This window comes from Malaclemys terrapin, chromosome 1 (genome assembly GCF_027887155.1).
Source record: "Malaclemys terrapin pileata isolate rMalTer1 chromosome 1, rMalTer1.hap1, whole genome shotgun sequence".
Classification (NCBI taxonomy): Eukaryota; Metazoa; Chordata; order Testudines; family Emydidae; genus Malaclemys; species Malaclemys terrapin.
The window spans coordinates 91,896,469-91,920,707 of NC_071505.1; the positions used below are offsets into that span (position 1 = coordinate 91,896,469).

The window sequence follows — 24,239 nt, forward strand, 5'->3', positions numbered from 1 at the left end:
TCCATGGAAGAATTCTTCTGTTGATCTAGCTACTTCTGCTCGGAGAGGTGGATTTTTGCAGATGGCACTAAGCTGGGGGGGAGAGGTAGATACGCTGGAGGGTAGGGATAGGGTCCAGAATGACCAAATTGGAGGATTGCACCAAAAGAAATGTGATGAGGTTCAAGAAGGACAAGTGCAGAGTCCTGCACTTAGGATGGGAGAATCCCATGCACTGCTACAGGCTGGGGACCGACTGGCTAAGCGGCAGTTCTGCAGAAAAGGGCCTGGGGATTACAGTGGACAAAAAGTTGGATATGAGTCAACAGTGTGCCCTTGTTGCCAAGAAAGCTAACAGCATATTGGGCTGTATTAGTAGATTGAGGGAAGTGATTATTCCCCTCTATTCAGCACTGATGAGGCCACATCAGGAGTATTGCGTCCACTTTTGGGGCCCCCCCTACAGAAAGGATATGGACAAATTGGAGAGAGTCCAGCAGAGGGCAACAAAAATGATTAGGGGTCTGGGGTACATGACTTATGAGAAGACGCTGAGGGAACTGGGCTTATTTAGTCTGCAGAAGAGAAGAGTGAGGGGGGATTTGATAGCAGCCTTCAACTACCTGAAGGGGGGTTCCAAAGAGGATGGAGCTCGGCTGTTCTCAGGGGTGGCAGATGACAGAACAAGGAGCAATGGTCTCAAGTTGCAGTGGGGGAGGTCTATGTTGGATAAGAGGAAAAACTATTTCACTAGGAGGGTGGTGAAGCACTGGAAAAGGTTACCTAGGGAGGTGGTGGAATCTCCATCCTTAGAGGTTTTTAAGACCCAGCTTGACAAAGCCCTGGCTGGGATGATTTAGTTGGTGTTGGTCCTGCTTTGAGCAGGGGGTCGGACTAGATGACCTCATGAGGTCTCTTCCAACCCTAATCATCTATGATTACCTACCGCAACAAAAAAACCTTCAGTCGCTGTGGAAAGAGCCTACACTACAGCAGTGTAGATGTGCCACTGTCACGCCTGGAGTGTAGACATGGTCATAGTTTACTAAGGCTTGGACTGAAAGGATCAGACGACCAAGGCTGAACCACCCCGCAGCCTCCTTCCCACCCCAGACTGATCAGCTGGTAGTTGGAGCAAAGCGGGAGAGAACTTCCACTACACATCTCTGAACAAAGCTTTTTCCTCTTTTTGGCTTCATACAACATCAAATCCACCATGAGGGAAAGATCCTGGATAGGAACAGAGCTGAGCAAAGTGGTGATGATGATGCATGAAGCAGAATAGATTCCAGCCTCTCTCCCTCTATGTCCCATGGCTGGGGCAGCTTCTGCCGGGCTCTGTGTGGCATAGTGGGGAGAACTGGATTAATACCAATTGAACATGGGCAGGATCATTTGGGGGGAAGGAAGAGGCATTTTTACAGTTGGTCTCCCAACCAAAGCAGCACGTTAAAATAAATTAATTTCTCTGGATATTGACCTCTAACTGGAGGTTCTTCGAGGTGTGCGGCCCCTATCTGTATTCCACTGTGGGTTTACGTATGCACACCATGCACTCGGAGACAGAGAACTTGAAAGCAGTGTCCATTGGTCCATGCATGCGCCATGGCTCACCTTGTGCCTCCGACAGAGGGTCGAAAGCATGGGGCAGACTAAGCATCTGTCCAGTTTCTTCTCTAGTGCAAATCAGATCCGAAGCAGAGGGGAAGGAGAACAGGTTGTGGAATACTGATAGGGACCACACATCTCAAAGAACCTCCAGTTACAGGTAAGTAACCTCCCCTTCTTTGAGTGATGGTCCCTATTGTTTTCCATTGTAGGTGACTGACAAGCAGTACTTAAGTAGGAGAAGGGTGTGAGGAGGCAGACAGTAGAGCTGAGTAAAGGATCGCCGTCCCAAAGGAAGCATCAGCAGAGGAGTCCTGCACCAGGATGTAACATCTCACAAATGTGTGAACAGAGCCCCAAGATTCTGGATCTGGGAGAGCAAAAACATCTGGTGGAGCAGTAAAGGAGTCCGTTCTCCCGGTGTAAAAGGGGTTCTATCTGTCCAAGCTGCTGGAGCCAGAGGAGATTGTTTTACTTTTGAGGAAGATGGTACCATGGATAGGCGAAGTTGGTGATAATCAGTCTTAGTCAGTGCCAGCAGATCCTGGGGCTTGGGAGGTGCCCAGGATGACGGTACTGACCATTCGCGGTCCAGTACTGATGTAGCCCAATGTATGTGGGCTTTCTTCTCGTGCATCTGGAACTCAGGACATACCAAGTTCCCTTAGGCCAAGCTGATGGGCTTGCTCCGAGCCAAATCCGACTTCTTTGAAGTGGATTTAGAAGAAGACTTACTCTCATGCTTATGAGAGTTTCTTTGATTCCTGACAAGCTTCCACCAGATTTGGACTTTGCAGCAGGAGGCGTACTCCTTGGTGAATAAGGCTGATGTATGGGAGGGTTCCTTACCTTCATTTTGATTGAGGACGCATGGTCTTCTCCATGAGGTGTTTCCAAAGACAAAGTTCCCACCTTTCTTGGATATGATTGGGGAATGACCCGCAGACACTGCAATTCAGTGCAACGTGAGCTTCCCCAAGGCAGTACAGGCAGTGCTGGTGGTCACTGCTGACTGAGAAGGATTGCAGGCGGGAAGCGCAGAGTTTGAAGCCCAGAGTCTTGGGCGTAGTCCACTACCCATATGGGCTACAGGGAGGTGAACGTTTCCCCCTCGAAAAGAGTCTAACACCAACATCTATAAAAACACTACATTATAAAACTGTATAAGCTGCTAAAAACTATTAACAATGTTAGATCTAAATCTTATTTTGTAAGCTAACGCCAAAGCTATGAACACAGAGGTTCTGACCCAGACCATGTGGCAGTAAGGAGAAACAGGAGATGTGGTTGGTCTGCCACACCTTTTATCCCGTTGGTCGGAGGCATGAGGTTAGCCAGGGTGCATGCACGCACCAACGGACACTGCTTTCAGATTCTCTGACTCCAGGCGCATGAATAAACCCACAATGGAATACAATAGGGACCATCACTCGAAGAAGAAATGGTTCCTTGAGACAGTAACTTAGCAGCAGCAGTTCATGTGAAAAAGAACAAACAGGCTCTTTCAATAGAGCTTTATTGTTGCTGGCCCTCCCCTCAGACATAGGCAGGAAAATATGCTCCAAGGCCTGGCATCCTCTGCTTACCTGACATGGTGCTGGAGGAGTGTGCGTGATGAAGGGCGGCGTGTATCTCTAGGCGTGCTGCCCTCCAAAAAGTCTTAGGTCACTGCTCTGCTACAAGAAAAAAAAAATAAGGTAGAAAAAACATAAGTGTTCATGAGAGTATTCATTCAACATCTGGGGTCAACTGTGTCCCAGTTGCTCCTAATGAACAACCCCCCAAAATTTTTCCACAGGAAGATGAAATCCCCTCAACCCAAGACCTATCCACATGGCCTGGGGGAAATTCCTTTCCGACCTGAGTGACAAAGGGACACAACCAAGGGTAAAATGATCTCTTTACACCATCCTTGTGATACTAAAATCATGTCAGATTTAAAGGGAAAACAACATCAAAAATCAAGTTGCCTCTCACCATAGAAGCTGTTTGCTTAATTTTACAACACACTCAGGATCCTGCATTTAATGGTGGGCACTAGGAAAACATGACCTGGAAAGAATTCAGAGCATGATTCAAGACTGGAGGGAACACTGCTAACCGTACACCAGGAATTACAGGGAAAGCTTTAGAATATCTGCACAATACAAAGGGTGTAAACCTTGAGGCTGTAGAGGAATTGTTCTGAGTGATACAAGGGGATATAACTAGGAGTAATAAGCGAGAGAGAAATATTTCATAAGAGTGAGGTCTATTAAGCTGTGGAATAGTTTCCCAAGGGATGAAGTCGGAGTCTCACCACTCAGCAAAGTCTGAGGCCTGGTCTACACTACAAAGTTAGGTTGACGTAAGCCACCTTCTGCTGACCTAATCATGCATGTTTCTACACTTAAATTTGTCTCCCACCTATCTGAGGTCTGGTCTATACTACCCGCCTGAATCGGCGGGTAGAAATCGACCTCTCGGGGATCGATTTATCGCGTCCCAATCGGCGCTCTAACTCCACCAGCGGAGGTGGTAGTAAGCGCCGCCGACAAAAAGCGGCAGAAGTCGATTTTGCCGCCGTCCTCACAACGGGGTAAGTCGGCTGCAATACGTCGAATTCAGCTACGCTATTCACGTAGCTGAATTTGCGTATCTTAAATCGACTCCCCGCTGTAGTGTAGATGTACCCTGAGTGCTCTGTTATGCCAACACAGTAACACCAGCTCTCAGAGCAGAGGTCAATGCAGCACAAGGGTAGCTACCACATTACCTATGTCGACCCTAACAGTCCTCCCGCAGCTGTCCACAATGCCCATTGCTGACCGCTCTGGTCACAACTGTTAACTCCACTGCCCAGAGGTTACATTGACGGGAAGGTCCCCGCCCCCACTTAAAGCCCTGTGCATTTTTGAAAAGCCTTTTCCTGATTGCCCAGCTCGATGAGCACACCCAGCAGTTCTCCACTGTTGAGTGCAACTGCCCATGCCAGCCACACGCTCCAGATGCGCTCCTGCCTGAGTAGACAGGGAATACTGGAATTCCTGAGCCAGTGGGGAGAAGAGGCTGTGCAGACACAGCTCCGATCCAGACGAAGAAACACTGACATCTACAAGCAGAGTGCTCAGGGGATGCAGGAGAAGGGGTTCGACACGGACCAGCAGGCAGACCAGAAAGCCAGGGAAGCCAACAGTCAATCTGGTGCTAAGCCCCCAACCTGCTGCTTTTACAAAGAGCTGCATGCCAGACTTAGCAGAGACCCCACCGCCACCCGTCACACCACGGTGGATGCCTCTGAAGAGCCAGAGTAACAAGCCCAATGGATTTTCCCACGCCAAAATTACTTCCCACTGACTCGTAGTAATCTAGCATTGCAAGTTTCCACAGCATGACCGCCACTTGCTTCTCCACTGTCAGTACAGCAATCAGTTTGATATTCCTGTGTTGGATAGCTGCAGTGGCTCGGCATATAGATCCAGAAATGTGGCCTTGTGCATCCAAAAGTTCTGCAGGCATTGCTCATCATCCCAAACCTGCATTACAAAGCGATCCCACCAGTCATGGCAGCTGCTCCATGAATGCCACCAAACTGGTTCTCGCTACGTCCCACAACAAACTGACCATGAGGAAATCATTATGTTTCCCACAGTTCTTCTTCTGGCTCTGCAAATACCAGAGGACTGCGTGTCTTGTGCTTGCAATGCTCATGACAATATTGCAGAGCTGTGCCGGCTCCATGTTTCTGTCAGAGATGGTGGACAGTGACAAGTCCTGCGTGGATTCATGGGAAATTTAAAATAGCTGCGGAAATTACAGGATAGAGCTATTATGGGATGGAGAACATCACATTATGGGAAATTGACTCCTTGCTCTCAGTCCCCCCTTATTTCTGCCCCACCATGAGTTACCAAAACTTCCCAAAAGACAGCTGAATGGTAGCAGGATGCATACTGGGATACCTATCTCTGGTGCACTGCACTGTGCTTGGACACAACCTCTCCTGGTGCATACAAGCAGCACTGATGCATGCAGCCAAGTATGCATGTGCACAAGTGATATACTGACTGCAGTGGCTGTATGCCAATGTAACTTGGGTCAGCAAAACTTTATAGTGTAGACATGGCCTAAGATGAACTGGGCCCTGCACAGGAGAACACACTGTAGGGAACAATCCTGATTGGCTGGAAGATGGTCTCTTCTATCAGCTCAGACAGTGAAGCCGGACTATTCGGCTTCATTTCTCAGCTCTCTAGCATGTGCAGGTTTGTAGAGGGTTTGCCAGGACTGCAGGAAAGATTTCACTCCAGAAATAGACTTTTTACATTGAATTTAAAAAGAAATCATACCATTAGTTGTCAGGTTTTATAAAACTTTTTTGTATAAAAGCCCACTAAAATCTAGATTTGGGACTTTAAATTGTTTAAAAGCATCCCAGGTTATACCAGACTCCCAAACACAGACTTGGTCCATTAAGACTCATGTCTTCAGCACTTGCTGAACTCCAATGGCAAGTGACAAACATCACTGGAACTATAACGGTTCAGGATCCCTAGCTGGGCAGCGTGTAGGCCATTGATACAGAGTGGAAAGCAGCTGTTTGAGAACATATATGACAATGCTCCTTCCTTCCTTATCTGAACAGCTGTCTAAATGGGATCAGATGCCAGGACCACTGAGTAGCTCAGAATCAAATTTAGCAGCAGAACTTCATCTACTGAACCTACCTATATTGGTTATTTCCACCACCTGTAGTGAGAAAAACCTATCAACTTCTCTCTCAGGAGCAGAACTTGTTTGGAACTTATGCACAGCACATGTCCATGCTGTCCTCAACTGCTTCCCACATGTAGTTGTTAAACCCCCTGAATTCTGCCTTGCATCCCTCTTCCCCTTTCAGTGCTGGGTCTTTCCTGAGCAGCTAAAAGGAAAACTATGCAGTAACTATCCAATGTGAATAAGCCACCACCAAAAACAGAGCTTAGAACCTCCAAACTCATTTTACTCATGAGCTTTAGCAGCATCCAAACCTGGCAGATAGGTTTGGTTAGGAGCTTTCCATAGGGGCTACTTCTCCCCCTCTCATGCCGCATTTTGACACTGCCTTTTAAAGGTTGCTACCACCGTGTCTTAAGTGATTGGGCCCCGGGTGTAGAGCGCTTGGGCCACATCCTACCCTTTGCTAAGGTGATCATATTTCCCAAAGAGAAAACGGGCACTCCCAGCTGCTCACCTGAGGGGCCCCTGCCCCATGCTGTTGCCCATCGCTGGAACCCTGCACTTCCCCCTCTCCCCCCACACAAGGCTGTGCCTGGTCGCTGGAACCCTGCGGGGGCCCACATGCTGGAACGCTGCCCCCTCCCCCCAGCCCTGCCTTCCCCTGCGGGGACTGGCATCTCTGCAGTCACCTCCTCTGCACTGCATCACACCTTTTTTTCCAAAAGTGGGCACTTGTCCTGTTTAGTTTTGCCAACTGATCAAGTCAGCAAGAGCAAACGGGACAAATGCCCACTTTTTTTTTTTTGGGGGGGGGGGGGGGAATCGGGATGGCCAGGACAGAGCTTAAAAAAAAAAAAAAAAGGGACTTATCCCAGCCAAAACGGGACATATGGTCACCTTACCCTTTGCACAGGCAGCTTCACTGAAGCCAATTAGAGTTGCAGGGGGGTTAGGTCATGGTGGAATTTGGCTCCTCGCCCTACTTGTTTTTCTGAGTCCCTTTAGGTTTCTTTAGACTCCCTGGTATTACACTGTTCACTCTGAATCACTGACCAGTGCCTCAAGCACCTGAGTGGGGAGCATTTTACAATGCTGCTGTTCTCAGTCCCAGACTCTGCACAGCCCAACCTGTGGCACAGCCCCAGGGCACACAGCCCGTCAGCTGCATGTTAACGAGGGGCGAGCCCAGTGGGTTGGGCACAGCTGTGGAGGAAAAAGTGAACTGAAGCCAAGTTAATTATCCAGCCTGCTAGGAAATGAAGGGAGGAGGGAGAGGCTTGCTGCTGTGGGTTCCTTCCTCATCACAGTGCAGCCACACAGGAACACAGTACCTTTCCTTGCCCACTCGGTCAGAACAGTCCTGTCTAACAGTGTCCCCTCTCCCTAGGGTGACCAGACAGCAAGTGTGAAAAATCGGGACAGGTGGTGGGGGAGGGGATAATAGGAGCCTATATAAGAAAAAGACCCCAAAATCGGCACTGTCCCTATAAAATCGGGACATCTGGTCACCCTACCTCTCCCTGCCAATTGCTTGATCACCACACCCACTCCTCCTGCCTGCACCCCTCCCTAAACATGGGCCTGATAGTAAGGCACTAAACTTGGTGGGCAGGTTTTTCCTGACTTCAGTTGCTATGGAAACCTTCCTGAAAGCAGTCATCTGGGACCTGCCAGAGAGAGAGAGAGAGAGAGAGAGCCCTGCTGCTGGCCTGTCATTGCCAGGGGCGTGAGAGGCCAGAGTGGAGGTGGATGAATCATGCCAGGAAAGCAGGAAGGTGCCATCAGCTGCTGCACTGGGAGACAGTGAATTGGAACCCGTCCAAGGATCCAAGCGTCTCACCATGAAAGTGCCAAAGCCATACCACAATAGCCCTCTGACTCCCCACCTTGGTGGAGCAAAGATTTCTCCACACCAGCGGATCTCAAGGGGGGCGTCCAGCATTGTCTTGGGAGGACAACTCCACTCCCTAAGTACAGCTGCTCATCTGATCCATCTCAAGTAGCTGCTAGGGGCACCCTTAAACTATTTGCCTGATCTTGATGAATCCTAGCGGTAGTAGTATTACCAAAAAACATTCATAGCATGAAGCTGCTTTAGAGATTAAAACATGAATTCAGTTCACTCCCTGCCCCAGCTCCAGTAAAGTGTCACAGGGAACTGGGGCAAAGGATTCTGCGGAACATCAAGGGCTCAGTGGGGAGTGGGTACATGCTGGAGGAGAAAGGTCAAGGTCAATGTGCTCTACACATTCCCTGTGGCCCCATACCACAACTGCACTCCCTTGACTGACTGATGTAGGGCCAAAGCAACCCTCACCTCTTCCAGGAGACAGTCTGTACTCCCCACCCCCAAGGAACTTCCAGCTGATACAAAACCAGGAGGTGCAATTTAAATGGATTTTAGAGATGGACAGAAAGCCAAGGAAGGGGACAGGATGAACCAGTTAGAGTGACAATGGATGAATTGTGAGACAGACTGTTAAGAAGCCGGTGAAGATAACATAGGATGAGGGTCCCCATTTCCAAGAGCACGAGGATTATAGCATTTGAGCACCGTGGAGCCCCCTGCATTATAGAGAGAAGTAATAGGATACTGAAAATACAGAGGATCTTACTGGAAAATTCCAGTTACAGGAAAAGTGCTGTGATGAATTACCTTAAAAAAAAAAAAAAAAAGAGAGAGAGAGAGAAATGTTATGGCTGCAAGGTCAGCATCCCAAAGTTAGGGTATTGTCTGTATAACCTTAACTCTGCCCCTAAGAGTCTGAGTTATGACAGTCCTTACATGATTGCATGCTATTTCTCATGTAAGCTTGACTGTCAGTAGTGCTGAACACCCACAATTCTAACTGCAGCCAGTGGGAACTGTAGGTGATTAACATGTCTGAAAATCTGTCCCATACAATTTTTTCTATTACCCCAAATACACGTTTCCTCTTGTAGTGACACCACTGCTCTCTATACCAGGTCCATAAAATAATTTCTATACACAACGGGTAGTGAACAAAGCAAGAGCTCTTGCAGCGCTTGTTCAAAATGCACACATTCAATATTGCAGCTAAGTTAGCCATGCAATTCGCACAATGCACTCTTCCCACAGCCACAACACGGCAAGGAGCGCTAAGAAATTATATCCGTGGAAGTGCAAGCTTTCAAACCCTCAGAACTCTCTCAAATCAAACCCAGTTTTTACCTAACAGACTCTGTCCCATCCGAGAACAATTTCCATGCAAAAAGTCAACTTCCAGTGTCTAGATATTCTGGTGCTACAGCTAATATCACCAGAAGACCAACACAAAAAAACCCACAACGTACGGCAAGAATATCAGCAGATATAGTTAAATACTATGGAAGTCCCCTGTGATGTTTTCGGGAACATCCACACCAGTAGTGTTCTGTCACAGCCTTCCCTGTAACCTTGAGTGCCTTTATGCTGTCCAGTTTTGGTTCAGAGCCCTGACACCAGTAGCCTGCCCATAAGCACAAAAGGTACATCTACATTAAAAAAAACCCCAAATCCCCACACTTATAGCAGCAAGTCTCAGTGCCCGGGTCAACTGACTTGCAGGGCTCACAATCCTGCTTAGGTTGGAGCCTGGGCTCTGAAACCTGGTGAGAGGGCTGGTTCTCAGAGCTGGGGCTCCAGCCCAGTGGGAACACCTGCACTGCTATTGAGAGTCCCACAGCGAGAGCACAAATCAGTTGACCTGGGCTCTGAGACTCAGTGATGCGGGAATATTTTGCAGCGTAGATGTACTCAAATTCTCACCCTGGTTTCCACCAGCCTAGTTACACCTTGCAGGGTGACACCAACAGCTCTTCCAGTCCTGTGTCTCCCCAAATCCAGCCACCCTGAGTTCTTAACTACCTGACACTTGGGACTTTTCCCCTCTGGTTCATCTCCCCCGAAGGTGTGAAACTAATCCCTAGCTAGCAGCTTGCTTTGGCATATGCTCTCCACACAGTTTGCACACCAGAGACATGCTTGAGGCAAAAAATAAACAAAAGGTGTATTTAATAGAAATATCATATTCAAGAAATGGAAGTAGTGCGGGAGAGCAAACATACACAAATTACACTGAAAACAAAAAAAGGTGCAACTTCAGGCTTTATACTTTTGAATTAGATAAAAATACCTTTTCTAATACAAGTTACCTATTGCCTCCACTGTTTCCCAGCGTACCCAGTCCCAGAAGATCCAGATTTCATGGACAACACCTGCCAAGTGACTGGCCCTCACTTCAAACCCTTCACTTTTTAAGAAGTTTTCAGGTTTCTTTTCTTCTTTAGTCACTATTGATATTCGAAGTGGGAAAAACTCCCTAGTTTCTTAGGCCTTGTCTACACTGCCACTTACAGCACTGAAACTTTCATCGCTCAGGGATGTGAAAGAACACCCCCCTGAGTGATGCAAGTTTCAGCGCTGTAAAGTGCGACTACACAGCCACATTAAAGCACTGCCGCGGCAGCGCTTTAACATTGGCTGTGTAGGCTAGTCCGTAGTTTTCCAAGATTGGTGTTTTCTTTTCAGTTTCAGGTTGTTTCAATGTTTTCCCCATTAACTTTAATGGTCCATCATTTGTCTTTTCCTGGGTTGTACAATTCTAGGTGCTTGGAGCTAGTCTCGTCTGGTTGGGGAGGCAGCCCCTTCCCTGCCTGACTGCCCCACTGCGAGATGGAGCTGAATGTTGCAACACAAATTATGAAAAGTTTTATATATACACAAATACATACATTCATAGCCACAGTCTGTGTGTGTGTGTGTGTGTGTGTGTGTGTATATCTATATCTATCATAATGATGTTCATGTTCAGAACATTACAAGCTTTCACAAAAGACCTTACTTAACATATTTTATAGCAAAATGACATTGTATACAATCTGTTTATTCAACTGATTATTTTGGGAGGAGATTTAACCCCTTATTCTCCTCTTGGGGTGTCCAGACCCAGACTGTCACCCCCCAGCCACTTGAAAACAGTTGAACCCCTTCTGTTCAAACTTCCACACACACACACAAAAAAGTCATCTCTGCGTAGAGAAAATTCCAACTTGCCAAGTGAAAGTATGGACACAGTTATATGTGTGACAAACAGAAAGTTGTAACTGGAAACAAACATCCTCAACTACAGCTGACTGTAGTGTTCCAGCTACAGTACCTTTGTCAAGTGTGTAACTATTCACTATACAAGGATATACAGTAAGAGCTTTGTTATCTGGCATGCTGGGGAAATGGAGGTGCCAGTTAGTCAAAAATTCCGGTTAACTATGGCCTGGTCTACACTGGGGGGGGGAGGAATCCATCTAACTTACGCAACTTCAGCTATGTGAATAATGTAGCTGAAGTCGACGTACTTAGGTCTATTCACCGCGGTGTCTTCATTTCGGTGAGTTGACTGCTGCCGCTTCCCTGGCGACTCTACCTGCGCCTCTTGCAGTGGTGGAGTACAGGAGTCAACGGGAGAGCGCTCGGGGATCGATTTATTGCGTCTAGACTAGACGTGATAAATCAACCCCTGCTGGATCGATCGCTGCCCGTCAATCCAGTGGGTAGTATAGACATACCTTAAGAGTTATACTTACCAATGGAATACCAAGGTTCAAACAATTAGAATACAATAAAATTAATATACATATAAATATACGTATAAAATAGCATACAGATACTCACCAATCCAGTAGAAGTACTGCACTGCAGAGTGGTTGGTTTCTTGAAGCACTTAGGTGTATACAGGTAAAGTTTTCTATACAGTAGGTTATTTTATGACACTACATATCACTATGGGCAGCGTATGGCGTACACCCAGATCACTAAAAATAACAAACTATAGTGAACATAATTTAATCTTTCTTTGACAATTCAGAAGGCACTTCAGGATCTTGCAGTGCCGTCAGGGTCATCATTATCAACATCAATTATCATTGTAGCTGTAGAAGGTGTAGCAGATTGGGCTGAATCTGTACTGGCCCCATGACACACCCTGGAAGCTGCTTTTTTGACTAAATCCCTTATATCAGCTTGCTTACTTGTCTTCTGCCTCTTTTGCATAAAAGTAGAGTGCAGAATGTGCAATTACATAACCTCCTGGGCAGTATAACATGGCTGCCTTTCTGCAAATTTAATTATTGTATTAAAAGCTGAAGCAGCCTTTCCCCAAGTTATTTTGTCCTCTTCACTAAAATCATCTTCTTCACTGTCTTTACCAGTGTCTTTTGACTTTTCAGTATTCAAAACAGTCTCTATTATTTCTGTATCAATAACAGCAGGTGTCACTTCAACCCCCTTGTCAGCTTCAACCCACTCTTCTAGCTCACTTTCATGAAGTTTGTTGATGGGGTGTGAAGAAGGAGTATCCTTCACCATTTCAAGAATTTGTGCGAATGTATTTTTTCTAACACTTACTTTAAAGCCTTCAAATTCATCTTCATCAGAAGACACTTCTGCAAACATAACACTAGGCCACAATTTTATCCAAGCTCTCCTTAATGTTTCACTTTTAACAGAATTCCAGGCACAAGCAACATTAAAAATTGCATCTTTTATATTATAACGAGATTGAAAATCCTGTATAGTGCCTTCATGATTGATCAGCTCTCTCAGGAAATCTCTTCTGTAATAACATTTCATATTCTGGATGATGCCCTGGTCCATAGGTTGAATCAATGAAGTAACACTAGCAGGCAGGAAGATGGTAAAAATATTGCCAGACACTAATTCTGTTTCATGAGGGTGAGCTCTACAATTGTCTAGCAATAGAATAGCTTTGCTATCTTCAGGTAAGCTTATTTTTCTAAAATGTTCTTTCACTGCAGGTACAAAAACATGATGAAACCAATCATAAAAAATTTCTTTGTTCATCCATGAATTACCTTGCGCTTTGTAAACAATAGGTAAATGTGCAACACCTTTGAAAGCTCTAGGATGATTATATTTCCCAATCACCAAAAGTTTTATTTTATGTGAGCCTGCAGCATTAGCCCACGTAAGAACAGTTAGTCTGTCTTTATTCTGCTTAAAACCAACAGCTTTAGATTCACTTGCACCTGCTAGGGTAGAATTTGGCAAGCATCGCCAAAATAGGCAAGTTTCATCAGCATTATAAATTTGTTCAGGGGATAGATCATGTTCAGCAATTAAATTTCTAAAAAATTCACAATATTTTTCTGCAGCTTCACGGTCAGCCGATTTTTGTTCGCTTGGTACATCTAGCTTTCTAATGCCGTGACGAAGTTTAAAGCATGAAAGCCATCCATCAGAAAATGCACATGGCTCAGTCAATTGCATTTGCTTATAAAAATCTTTTGCCTTTTCAATGAGCATTGGACCAGATATAGAGGCACCCTCCGATCGTTTCAATGAAAACCATTCATATAAAACACTGTCTAGTTGCTCTAATTTAGGCATATGCAGAGTATGGCGTTGTTCAACAGCTTTATTTGACTCACAACTAGCAAAAAATTTGAGCAATTGTCCTTTCTGAGCCTTGATGTCTTATATTGTGGACGAGCCAACATTGTACTCTTGCATCAAAACATTCCTATTCTCGCCCTTTTCAAGACGTGTACAAATATCTATTTTCTGTTTTAATGTCAACACAACTCTCTTACGTTTCTTTCCTTTGCTTTTTGCTGGTATTTTGGATGCCATGATGGTAGGGTGGCGTTGATAGTTTACAATAAACACAGGACAATACACAGAATAGTAAACTGACCAATCACAATGGCGGATACAAACAGAAAGAACAGCATTCAGCTCTTCTTGGCTAACTCGAGCGTAGTCCGACTGCTCTCGGAAATACTTGGGTCCCAAATAACTTCAGCATCGATTCCGGTTAGATTCGGCATTGGTCCTGGTTACTAGATTGAAGATTTGTATTGGGAGAGATCAGAAATGCCCGTTTCTAGAGCTTTCTGGTTGGTAAAGTGCCGGATAACACAGCTTTTACTGTATACAGTTAATTTTTTTTTTTTTAAATAGTGCAGTTTTCCTTTAAAAATGGAGATGTGGAAAAGACAGCTGCAAATTCACTTGAACTTCCGCTTCACGTTGCTGAGCCAGCTGTTAATATTCCTGCTCTCTCTCTCTCTCAGCTGCAATAGGAAACAGCTTTCAATTATCTGGTTTTATGCAAACACCCAGATAACAGTCTCCTATTGTGTGTTTGTTTTACCTGGTCACCCCCTTTGCCATATGATCTCCAGTTAACTCTCACATGACAGCAGCTTAGTGTTGGATGTGAAGCAGACTGGTGGTCTAGAGTCAGATATGAGCTCCTTTCCAGCACTGGCTGCCCAGGGTCTTTAGCACAAGAAGGGAAACTTCCACTCAGGAGTGCCCTTCCTCAATTGATTTTTTATATATATAACAATAAGAATCCATTTAGAAAGGAGTAACAAACCAGCATCCCATCTAGCAAGTTTCCCAACAAGTCTTCAGCAAGACAAAAGCCAATAAACCTAGGTTTTCAGTAACAATATAAAAAGAGGTTTCAGAGTAGCAGCCATGTTAGTCTGTATCCACAAAAAGAACAGGAGTACTTGTGGCACCTTAGAGACTAACAAATTTATTAGAGCATAATAAAAAGAGCAATCAATGGAAATCGTTAAAGCGACACAATCAGCTGAGAACACTGGAATTATTTTTTACCTGCTTGTGTTAAGAGTAATATCTACTATCACTGAAAGAAGTTAGCAAGGGAAAAATGCCCCTCCCCCCGGCTTAATTTGTGCATATGACAGCACTTTGCATATAGTTAGTTCCACTGTTTCCCCTGTTCTTTGTGAGCCTTTCATACAGCAACAGGACAGAAAGAAACATTTTAGAAAAGAGGAAAGTGTGACTGTAAAGACATAAACATTGGCCCGGGGACTTGGAGACAGATGTGGAACCGGAAAGCTCTCAGTATGTATTTTAAAACTGCATGTTGAGCGTGTCAACTTCAAACATCCAGACTGAACCTCCCCGTCACAGAAATGAGAGATGAAAAATCTGTATTTGTTCTAGTCCATCTCCTCCAGCCCTCACAAAAAGTTTTTGCTTTAGAATTTGAATCAGGGTTCACCAAATCAAATCCGCTACAGCAACTCCCATCCTCACCCTTGCATCTCCCCTTCCCACTCAGGTCAGGTAGTAGCATATCCCGGATCTGTAAGTGCCATTTGCTCCTCAAGTCAATATTTGCTGTGAGTGCCTGTGGAACCAGAGTTTTCCTCCCAACCATAGTTAAGCTAGCAATTGAAGAAGGCAGAACAAGCAACTGGAAGAAAGGAAACAAGGTCCAGGGAGGGCCTGTAACAGACAATGAAAGGTGCTGCCCTACCCTCGCAGCATGACACCCAGTTAAGTTTTTACACCTATGCACAATTCCATGGATCTCGTCCCTTATCACATCCAGATTAAACAGTTTCTATTATATTTGTAGACCTGATTCATTCCAGGAAATATCTCTGCAAGGTTTATAACCTACTAGCCTAGCAGTGTTTTGGGTTGCTGTAAATACAGTATAAGGACAGGAATGATGCAATGACAGTGGATTAAGCCTCTGACTTTATCTCTAGTGACCAAGTGATTTAGAGCAACAGTTAAAGGAGTTTAAATGGCTTCATCCTCGTTCCCCCTACGCATCACATCAGACCTCACAAAAGTCTGCTGATGATCGGGTAGTCACTGCTCCAAAGGGATCCTTGGACTGGAATAGCAGGAGGTGTGCCAGGTCAAAATTGGGGTTTCATGGCAGAGCTATGTGGGTGAGTGGGCACAGCAGGATGGTGGCTTGCCAGGATCTAGAATGTAGGGAAAACACTCAGTACTTAAATGGTCCCCAATCACTGAAATCATTGTGAATTAAGGAGACTGATTGTATGTTTGCTGCAGGAGGAAAGTAAAGAGAAGACAAGACCTCTCCTTTGCCTCCTATCACACAAATCCAGAGCTCTATAGCTGGTAGAATGAATCAAGATCTAGAATTAACAACCAAAGAAAGGCAAACTGGAACTCCCTGTCTCTTCCCAGCATGAGTCTACTATAGAAGTTTGCCAGAGACTTTTATGCATCTCTTTGAAAGTGTAATTATGGTCAAAAATGTAATTAATTTAAAATGCCATCTTCTTATGCAACAAATCTGCTCCCTATGTGCAGCAGTTGTCTCATTAGAACAGCAAGAAAAATAAAGGTTTTATGAGCCCTGCAGGCTCATCACTCAGCCCATCCTGGCTCATGCAAAAGCAACGGAATGATTAATTACATTTCTAATTGCAAGGCCACATTCAAACTTCTGATTCACTTTGAAGATAACGCACGAGAGGACAGAATCTTGTTGCCTGGTGATAATGAATAAGCCAGGAAGAACCTAGCTTGACTTTCAGATCACAGTTTGACATGGTAGGGCTGGCACAGAAAAAAAAAATATTATACACTGTGCACATCTGATTATGGAGCCATTGAGATACAATGAACATGGAAGTCCAGGATGCCAATATAGAGTCATTTTTCAGAGCAGAACTGCACTTTAACATTCATTTTAAAATACAAAAAAAGGAGTGATATTTTATCTACCGGGTTCCAAAGCAGACAAATGACTCTGTGCAGGAGAGACATGCTGGCCAGGTAGAATCACGAGAGGCTCTAGCATCTGCCTAAATCATTTATCACACCCTAAACCTGGAGATTGAAAAGCCCACCCATTCATCACAATGACAGCTCTGTGAAAGGAAACCTCAGGCCAGGGATTTGCAGACTACAAGATTTTTTCTTCTGCCAGCCCTGCAAACTCACCCTGAGACACCAGGGTCAAGCTGTGTTTTATTTTGCTCACGCAACATCACCAGTAATAAAAAGCCCTGCAAGTCAAATTACGGCCTTAGTGACACTTGTACCTTCCAAGGCCTCTGATGGATTTGCACAGATTTAACTGACTGGACCTGTAAGTCTGTTGACAATGCACAAGGAAGAACAGATTCCATCCAGTTCACTCTCTTGTAGCTTTGTTGGCTCTGTGGGGCTAACAAGAGCAAAAGGCAGCACTGGATTCAGCAGATGTGACTCTGAATAAACCCAGGCAGCAGATCTGCTGAACATCACTCTGCTGAGTGGAGCTGCAATTTAAGAGATGTATTCAGGGCCACAGTCAGATGACTCCTTTCAGAACTCTGCTTTTCTAAAATCTAAAAACATAACATATAAGGCTACTCCCACCCAGACCACTGTCCAGGATCTGCTAGAAATGCTCCTTTATAACACATGCCACATGTTAAACTACTTAGGCCCAGAACTTTATATGCATGTTCTCAAAGAAGCTGGACTATATTAGGACTATTAACAGCTATCATGGTATGATGTAAGAGTGATCATATTTCATGCCTGTGGGAATGAGAAAGGATCTTTTTCCTTACTACAACTTTGTACGTTTGGCCTGCTACATTCTCATTGTTTTCTCCACTCATTTTTCAAGCATCAGGAACTAGGCACTGCCAAGGGGAAGACTTGGGACTGACTGACCCAATAATGCTGTCGTAGGAAGTGATGAACCAGACCAGTTATACTCATGGTATCTCCTTTGTTTGTAAGTCTCAGAAGTCAAGTCTATTTTCACCTTTCCTAGGGGTATTGTTGGCAAACCCTACTCTCTAAATAGCCAGACTGCTGCATTACCAACATCAGCTGCTGTGTTTCCATTTAGAATGAGCAGACATGCCACTTCAGAGGGTTTGCATTACACCCATTCATGCCCCAAACCTGGAGGCTATTGCCATATGTTGCTGGTCTTCCTCTTTCCTCACCCCCCAGCTTTACACCAGACAGAACAGGAGTCAGTCTCTCCTCTCAGCATATCTGAACAGAAACTGAGAACAAGGGGAAATATAAGGCAGGCAAGCTCTGATTAGTGGCAAAAAGGCCAAGAAATTGACCAATGGGGATTAGCGACAACCAAGGGAAAACAATAGTATACCTGTAATTCAAGAGCAGCCTCTAGGCAAGTCTGAATAAAATCAAATAGAAGAGGGACAAGGGCACAGAGAGGGAGCAAGAAAGGACCAAAAGAAAAGGTGGACAGAGAGAAGGCAGGAGAAGATGCCCCATCAAACCTAATTAAATCCAGTCATGAATCATTGTATAAAATGAGTCAGAAAGTTGCAGTGCAGCCCCTGAGTCACCAGATCAGGTGAAATGGAACCTTCCTAGGGGCTGTAGAGAAGGGACCACCCTGAAGTCACCTCAGTGGCGCGGGAAGGGATATGAATACAGAGGCGGGACAGAAGCCTACCCTACCAACAGACCAGGGTCCAGCCCTCCCCTTGCTGCTAGAAATTATAAGTATGGTTTTGGTCATCCAGAAACATAGGAGGGGAACATTTTGTTAACATTTCCGCTCCTGGCAAGGTGGCTGTATTCAAACAGACCCATTTGGTAGGATTCGTACCTTCCGGGTCGAATTCTCTTAACTGCAAACCACAGCTGAAATCTGGAGGAAGCATACCGAAGTGGAATGTGGGTGTGTAGGAAAAGGAAAACACCCCTGTATATGAAGGGTGCCCATCTGAGCCAACAGACACACAGGTCTCTGTGAATAAGCCACCTCTGTGGAGAGCTCCCAGATAAGAGGGTATTCCTGCCCACTGCCCAGCCCTCAGGGTTACAGGCATCAGGGGACAAGCTGCGGAGCAGCAGCGTGTAGAGGGAGAGACTACGTGCCCCATTCCCAGAGGGCTCCTTATCGAGGCTGCGTGGCCCATCTGGCCACTCTTCCCCCGGCCCACGCCAGAGAGAACCGCTTTCTGTGCGCTCTCAGCCAGGCATCCCCGCCGGGCCCGTGCTGCCCGGCCAGCCGCGCTGCTCTCAGACCCTCAGGCGCCGTCCCCGCCACAGAGCCCAGGGCGCTGCCCTCGCCCCCGGCCGGGCTGTTCTCGGGGTCCAGCCCGCCCTGCTCCGCGGCCGGTCCCTCGCCGGCTGCCCCCCGCCCCGCTCCGCGCGTTCGTCCCGCTCTCCTGTCCGTCCGTCTGTCTCCATCGGTCTGTCTGTCCATCTGCCTCCCCGCCCCCTCCGGCTCACCTGCTCCGCGTGCCGCTCCCCCCGGCCGGGAGGAGGGCGCCCCCCAGTCCGCAGCCGCCTCAGCCCCCTCCCTGCGGCAATCGCCAGAGACCGACCGCTTCAATCGCCGACAACAGCACCGAGTCTCCCCGCCGCTGCGCATGCGCGGCATCCGGGCGGCGCCATGGGGCATTGTGGGGAATGTAGTCTTTGATGGCGGCGCGGCGGAGCTCTCCCCCCGGCGCGCACCACGGCGCCCTAAGCCTGCCTCGTGCAGGCCGCTCGTCACTGCCCCAGCGCTTGCCCCGTCGCCGGCACGCGCGAGACTGCAGAGCCTGTCCCTGCAGCGCGCTCTAGTGCTGAGCTTCCTGAGGGTGACGGGGGAGCCCCCTTTGGGTCAGTGCTCCAGAGCATCATGACAGGTTTCAGAGTAACAGCCGTGTTAGTCTGTATCCGCAAAAAGAAGAACAGGAGTACTTGTGGCACCTTAGAGACTAACAAATTTATTAGAGCATAAGCTTTCGTGGACTACAGCCCACTTCTTCGGATGCATATAGAATGGAACATATATTGAGGAGATATATATACACACATACAGAGAGCATAAACAGGTGGGAGTTGTCTTACCAACTCTGAGAGGCCAATTAATTAAGAAAAAAAACTTTTGAAGTGATAATCAAGCTAGCCCAGTACAGACAGTTTGATAATAAGTGTGAGAGTACTTACAAGGGGAGAAAGGAAGATGATGTCTGTCTGTATCTGTACGAGTTTTTTCATGAGGTTGATGGATTTCCATTCCATACGGCTAAATGCAGTGCCTTGCATAATGACAGGTTTCAGAGTAACAGCCGTGTTAGTCTGTATCCGCAAATAGAAGAACAGGAGTACTTGTGGCACCTTAGAGACTAACAAATTTATTAGAGCATAAGCTCTCGTGGGCTACTGCCCACTTCTTCGGATGCATTGCTCTCTGTATGTGTGTATATATATCTCCTCAATATATGTTCCATTCTATATGCATCCGAAGAAGTGGGCTGTAGTCCACGAAAGCTTATGCTCTAATAAATTTGTTAGTCTCTAAGGTGCCACAAGTACTCCTGTTCTTCTTTTTGCTCCAGAGCATGGTGATGGGCGGTAAATCGCTCTCTACTGTAGTCACACTCCAGCCAGCCAGTGAATGGAGTCAGGTATGAAGATCATATGGAGAGAGAATAGTGAACAGTATGCAGTAAGAACAAACATTTTACATGTATACAGCACCTTCCATCTGAAAATCCTTTTAATCTGTGTTTGACACACACTACTAATATGCAGCCTTCACCTTCTCTACATAACAATACCAAACAATGTGAAACTGAACTCTAGCCCCAGTTGTAAATAAATAAAAATAAAATAAATTAATGAAGATATCCCATCTCCTAGAACTGGAAGGGACCTTGAAAGGTCATTGAGTTCAGCCCCTTGCCTTCACTAGCAGGACCAAGTACTGATTTTGCCCCAATCCCTAAGTAGCCCCCTCAAGGATTGAACTTACAACGCTGAGTTTAGCAGGCCAATGCTCAAACCACTGAGCTATCCCTCCCTGTTTTAGGTTTGCAGCATGTAATTTACCCACATTGGAAATTGAGGCTAATATGTCCCCTCCATTCCTACCCTTAGCTATTGTGAAAAGTACCATGACTCCTTTAATGGCCCCCATAACACAACTTAGCACTTTAAGTCTCATACCACCTGTAAGGTACATATTAAGCCAGTTTTTACAGGTGGGTAAACTGAGGAACATAGTGGACAAGACCTGGACTGGGTCACACAGAAAGTGGCAGAACCAGGATTAAAACATATGATTTCCTGGTACCCAGTCCCACATGAACAGCATTGTCTCTCTGCAAGATGTCAGGCCCCTGGCTTTATGCTTCATCCGACAATATATGATTTTGTTAAGTATCACAGGGAGTTATCTTAAACCTCAAATATATTGACTTTCACCCCCGATTGCTTGGACTATGGAACTGGGTATATTTTGTCCATTCACACAGACTTCAGATGACTATAACTGTGGCCATCTTATGTTTAGGTCCATCATCATTTAAACACTGTCTACCTAGGTGAAACACAACAGTATACAGTATTTTCAAGGTATGCAGCTCCAAGGAGTCTGACTACTGCAAAACACTAAAAGGTAAGTTTCCAATATCTGACATAAAAGAACTATACTGGAAAGCTGGCCATGTGTCGACTAGTCTTGCATGTGTATATAAAGGGTAAGAGGGGAGATGGTGGGTTCAGGCAAGCAGAGGTGAATTGGAGGACAGCCTGTAATTATGTCAAAGTCAACTACACAATGGATAGGTGGTACATTTCTAGTAGTGTATTGGACAATCTGGTATTCACTCTAAACCTCATGCCCCTCTCCCCTGCCAAGCCCATGATACATAGTCATAAAGTGGCTTAATTTTGAAAGGTAAATTGGCAAGGATAGAAAGGCAGAATTAAGGGTGTGTTAAGTTTTGCATTTCTAGAATTTCAATTTTTTGTCTGAAAGAGCAAAGCTCCAACAGATTTTCCTTATTGTAGTCATGTGCATTTACACACATTATTACAGTAATATCAGTTATTTTGTTTAGTTTAATCCTAATAGCAACAGGATGAAATTAAGAAAATAAAAATATAGGCTCAATAGTCTCTCAAACAAAGTATTAGAAGACTCATTGCTCAGGACATTTAAAGTTAGATTGGACAAACCAACAGTCTGGGAAGAATGAATAATCCAGTATTTGTAATTGTAACAGATTAGTTGAGCTAATAAGTCTTTTCTACCTTTCATTTCTGTGATTATTCTTGTTACATATAGTGATCAGACCCATCCCTGCTTAGCTTGGGATATCTGCTGAATATAGATTATCGAGATGTAACAGGATAAATCCCTCCAAAATATAATTCATTTTATGAGCTGTTGGAAGAGCTGCTTCTGCAGCACTGTATTGGACCTACTGCTATAATGGCCAAGGGGTATAATTCCCTGACAGGTATAGCAGAGCCACATAATGCAAAGGACTCTGTTAATTTAGTTGGGTAATGGAGAAAAATCTTGAACCAGGTTCTTCTAAACTCTGTAACAGATTCAAGTAGAAGCCCCAGATGAGACCCAGAAAAAGATTTGTGTGTATCACACAAAGCTTCCAAGGAGGGTGGCTTTGTTCCTTGTGTGGTATTTGTTTTCCAGAAAAAATACAATAGGATTTAATCTGAGACCCATTCAAACATCCCACAGCTGGGTTTTCCCAACTGGCATCAGATCTAGTTTCCAGATAAGGACAAATCTGTGCGCTCTCTCTTCCCTTTCTCTTTGAGGGATTCTTTCCACTAACACTCTCCCCCTCATCTCTGGAGGAAATACATTTGAAAACTCCAAATCTACATGTGCTCTTAGGCATCCATTTGAATAAACAGTTTGAAAGTTACTGATGTTCAAATTAAACTTCTTCTAAACAGATGGCCAATTAAAGTTTAATATAGTAGGAGCAGGAAAAATATATAACACCACAAAATCACAACAGTTTGAGAGAGATTCTGCATCTCAGCCCAGCGGCAAAGTAATTGCAGGAGTGATGGGGTCATGGCCTGAGATTTCCAGTTTCCCGGAATACATAATATAGTAGTATCCAATTAAACACTAGATCTTATGTTGAGAAGTCTAGAAAGTCCTTTAAATCACAAAGACCTCCAGGAGAACAGGTTGTTTCTTAAAATAGCCGTGCCTCCACCTCTCACATGAGACTGCCAGGACACAATCAGATTCCCAAATAAAAACAAAAAAAATCTGAGCTCTCCTGATCACACCTTCTGTGGGACTGCATATATTAGAGAAAGAGGGGAGGCTTTCCCTGTGCTGAAAGATAAGACTAGGAATGAAGTGGCAGAGAAAGGAGAGGGCTGCAGAATCATGTTTCAGGAATTGGTGGAGGGTCAGACAGCTTTTCTGAAATCAAGGAGAGTTTAGTCTATAAAAAACACACACATTACAAACAGGAAAACATACAGACTCAGAAAAAACTAGCAAACCACTGAAATTCTTTTGCATCTATGAGCTCTATGAGAGTCCCTACCCTCTCTTTCCTCACCATAAGGGAACACATTCTTGGTAGACAAATGATTTTTGTATCCTTGTATGTTCCCTTGGCTGCATTTCAACAACAGCTCCTATCTATAACCAGTGATTCTGAGCAGCATTGCTCATCCTTAAAGCCAATAGCCACTGGGCCTGGAAGTAAGGATCACCTTGGTTGGTCCCACTCCACATCTTTCACATATGATTATTGTGCACTACAGCCAGAGATTTTGATACAGCACAGACATGTTATGGCTGGGTTGTATCACAGGTATTGTCATGGACTGCTAGCTATGATGAAAAGTAATCAGGCCCAGGCTCTCTCTCTTCACTACTCCTAATCATCTGGCCAAAGGAGGTGTTAAGTGTGATTAAATCATAATCATAGTCCTCCCACAGCCACTTTCAAGGAAACAGCTCCTACCAACACTTTGGCACCACTATGGACAATAGTTTAACAGCAGACAAATGAGACAACAAAGCTGGTTTCCCTTTGCCCATGCCCTTCAACTGATGATCGATTTGTAGATGCAACCGAGTCCCTAGGGCTGCCTACTTAATCCACTTGAAACATATCATAAGAGGAGAGGAGAATGTGTGTGATGGAATTGTCACTCTAGTTTGGTCATTGCAAAACCAGAACAAATGTGGGCATTATGCCAACCTCCTCCCAGCAACCCCAACACAAAGGAGAGGGAGAATGGCTGGCTGGCTATACAGCAGACCCAGAACAAGCAGTGCCACCACACATCTGGGCAATGCGAGTGTGAGCCCTGGGATGGCTATGTCACACCGAGGGTACAGACACTGACAAGTATA

At 45.4% G+C, this 24,239-nt stretch overlaps 2 protein-coding genes across 3 annotated transcripts in view; both read right to left on the reverse strand.

Annotated features, from left to right (window-relative positions):
* The window catches only part of SGSM3 (small G protein signaling modulator 3), a 47,430-nt gene extending 27,987 nt beyond the window's left edge, over positions 1-19,443 (reverse strand). Inside the window, exons 1-2 of one of the 2 annotated variants that reach the window (XM_054031113.1) lie at positions 19,334-19,443; positions 3,174-3,260 (exon numbers count right to left, since the gene is read on the reverse strand). In XM_054031113.1, the coding sequence (XP_053887088.1) occupies positions 3,174-3,180 (7 nt within the window). In that variant the 5' untranslated portion in view covers positions 3,181-3,260; positions 19,334-19,443. Of the gene's footprint in view, positions 1-3,173; positions 3,264-19,333 lie in introns of both variants that reach the window. The other variant, XM_054031102.1, reaches the window with a different exon arrangement.
* Positions 7,942-14,362, reverse strand: JRK (Jrk helix-turn-helix protein). The gene is given in 2 exon segments (XM_054006144.1): positions 7,942-7,952; positions 12,313-14,362. Coding segments are annotated over 2 exon segments (1,632 nt in total). The 5' UTR covers positions 13,934-14,362.
* Positions 19,444-24,239: the final 4,796 nt, after the last annotated feature.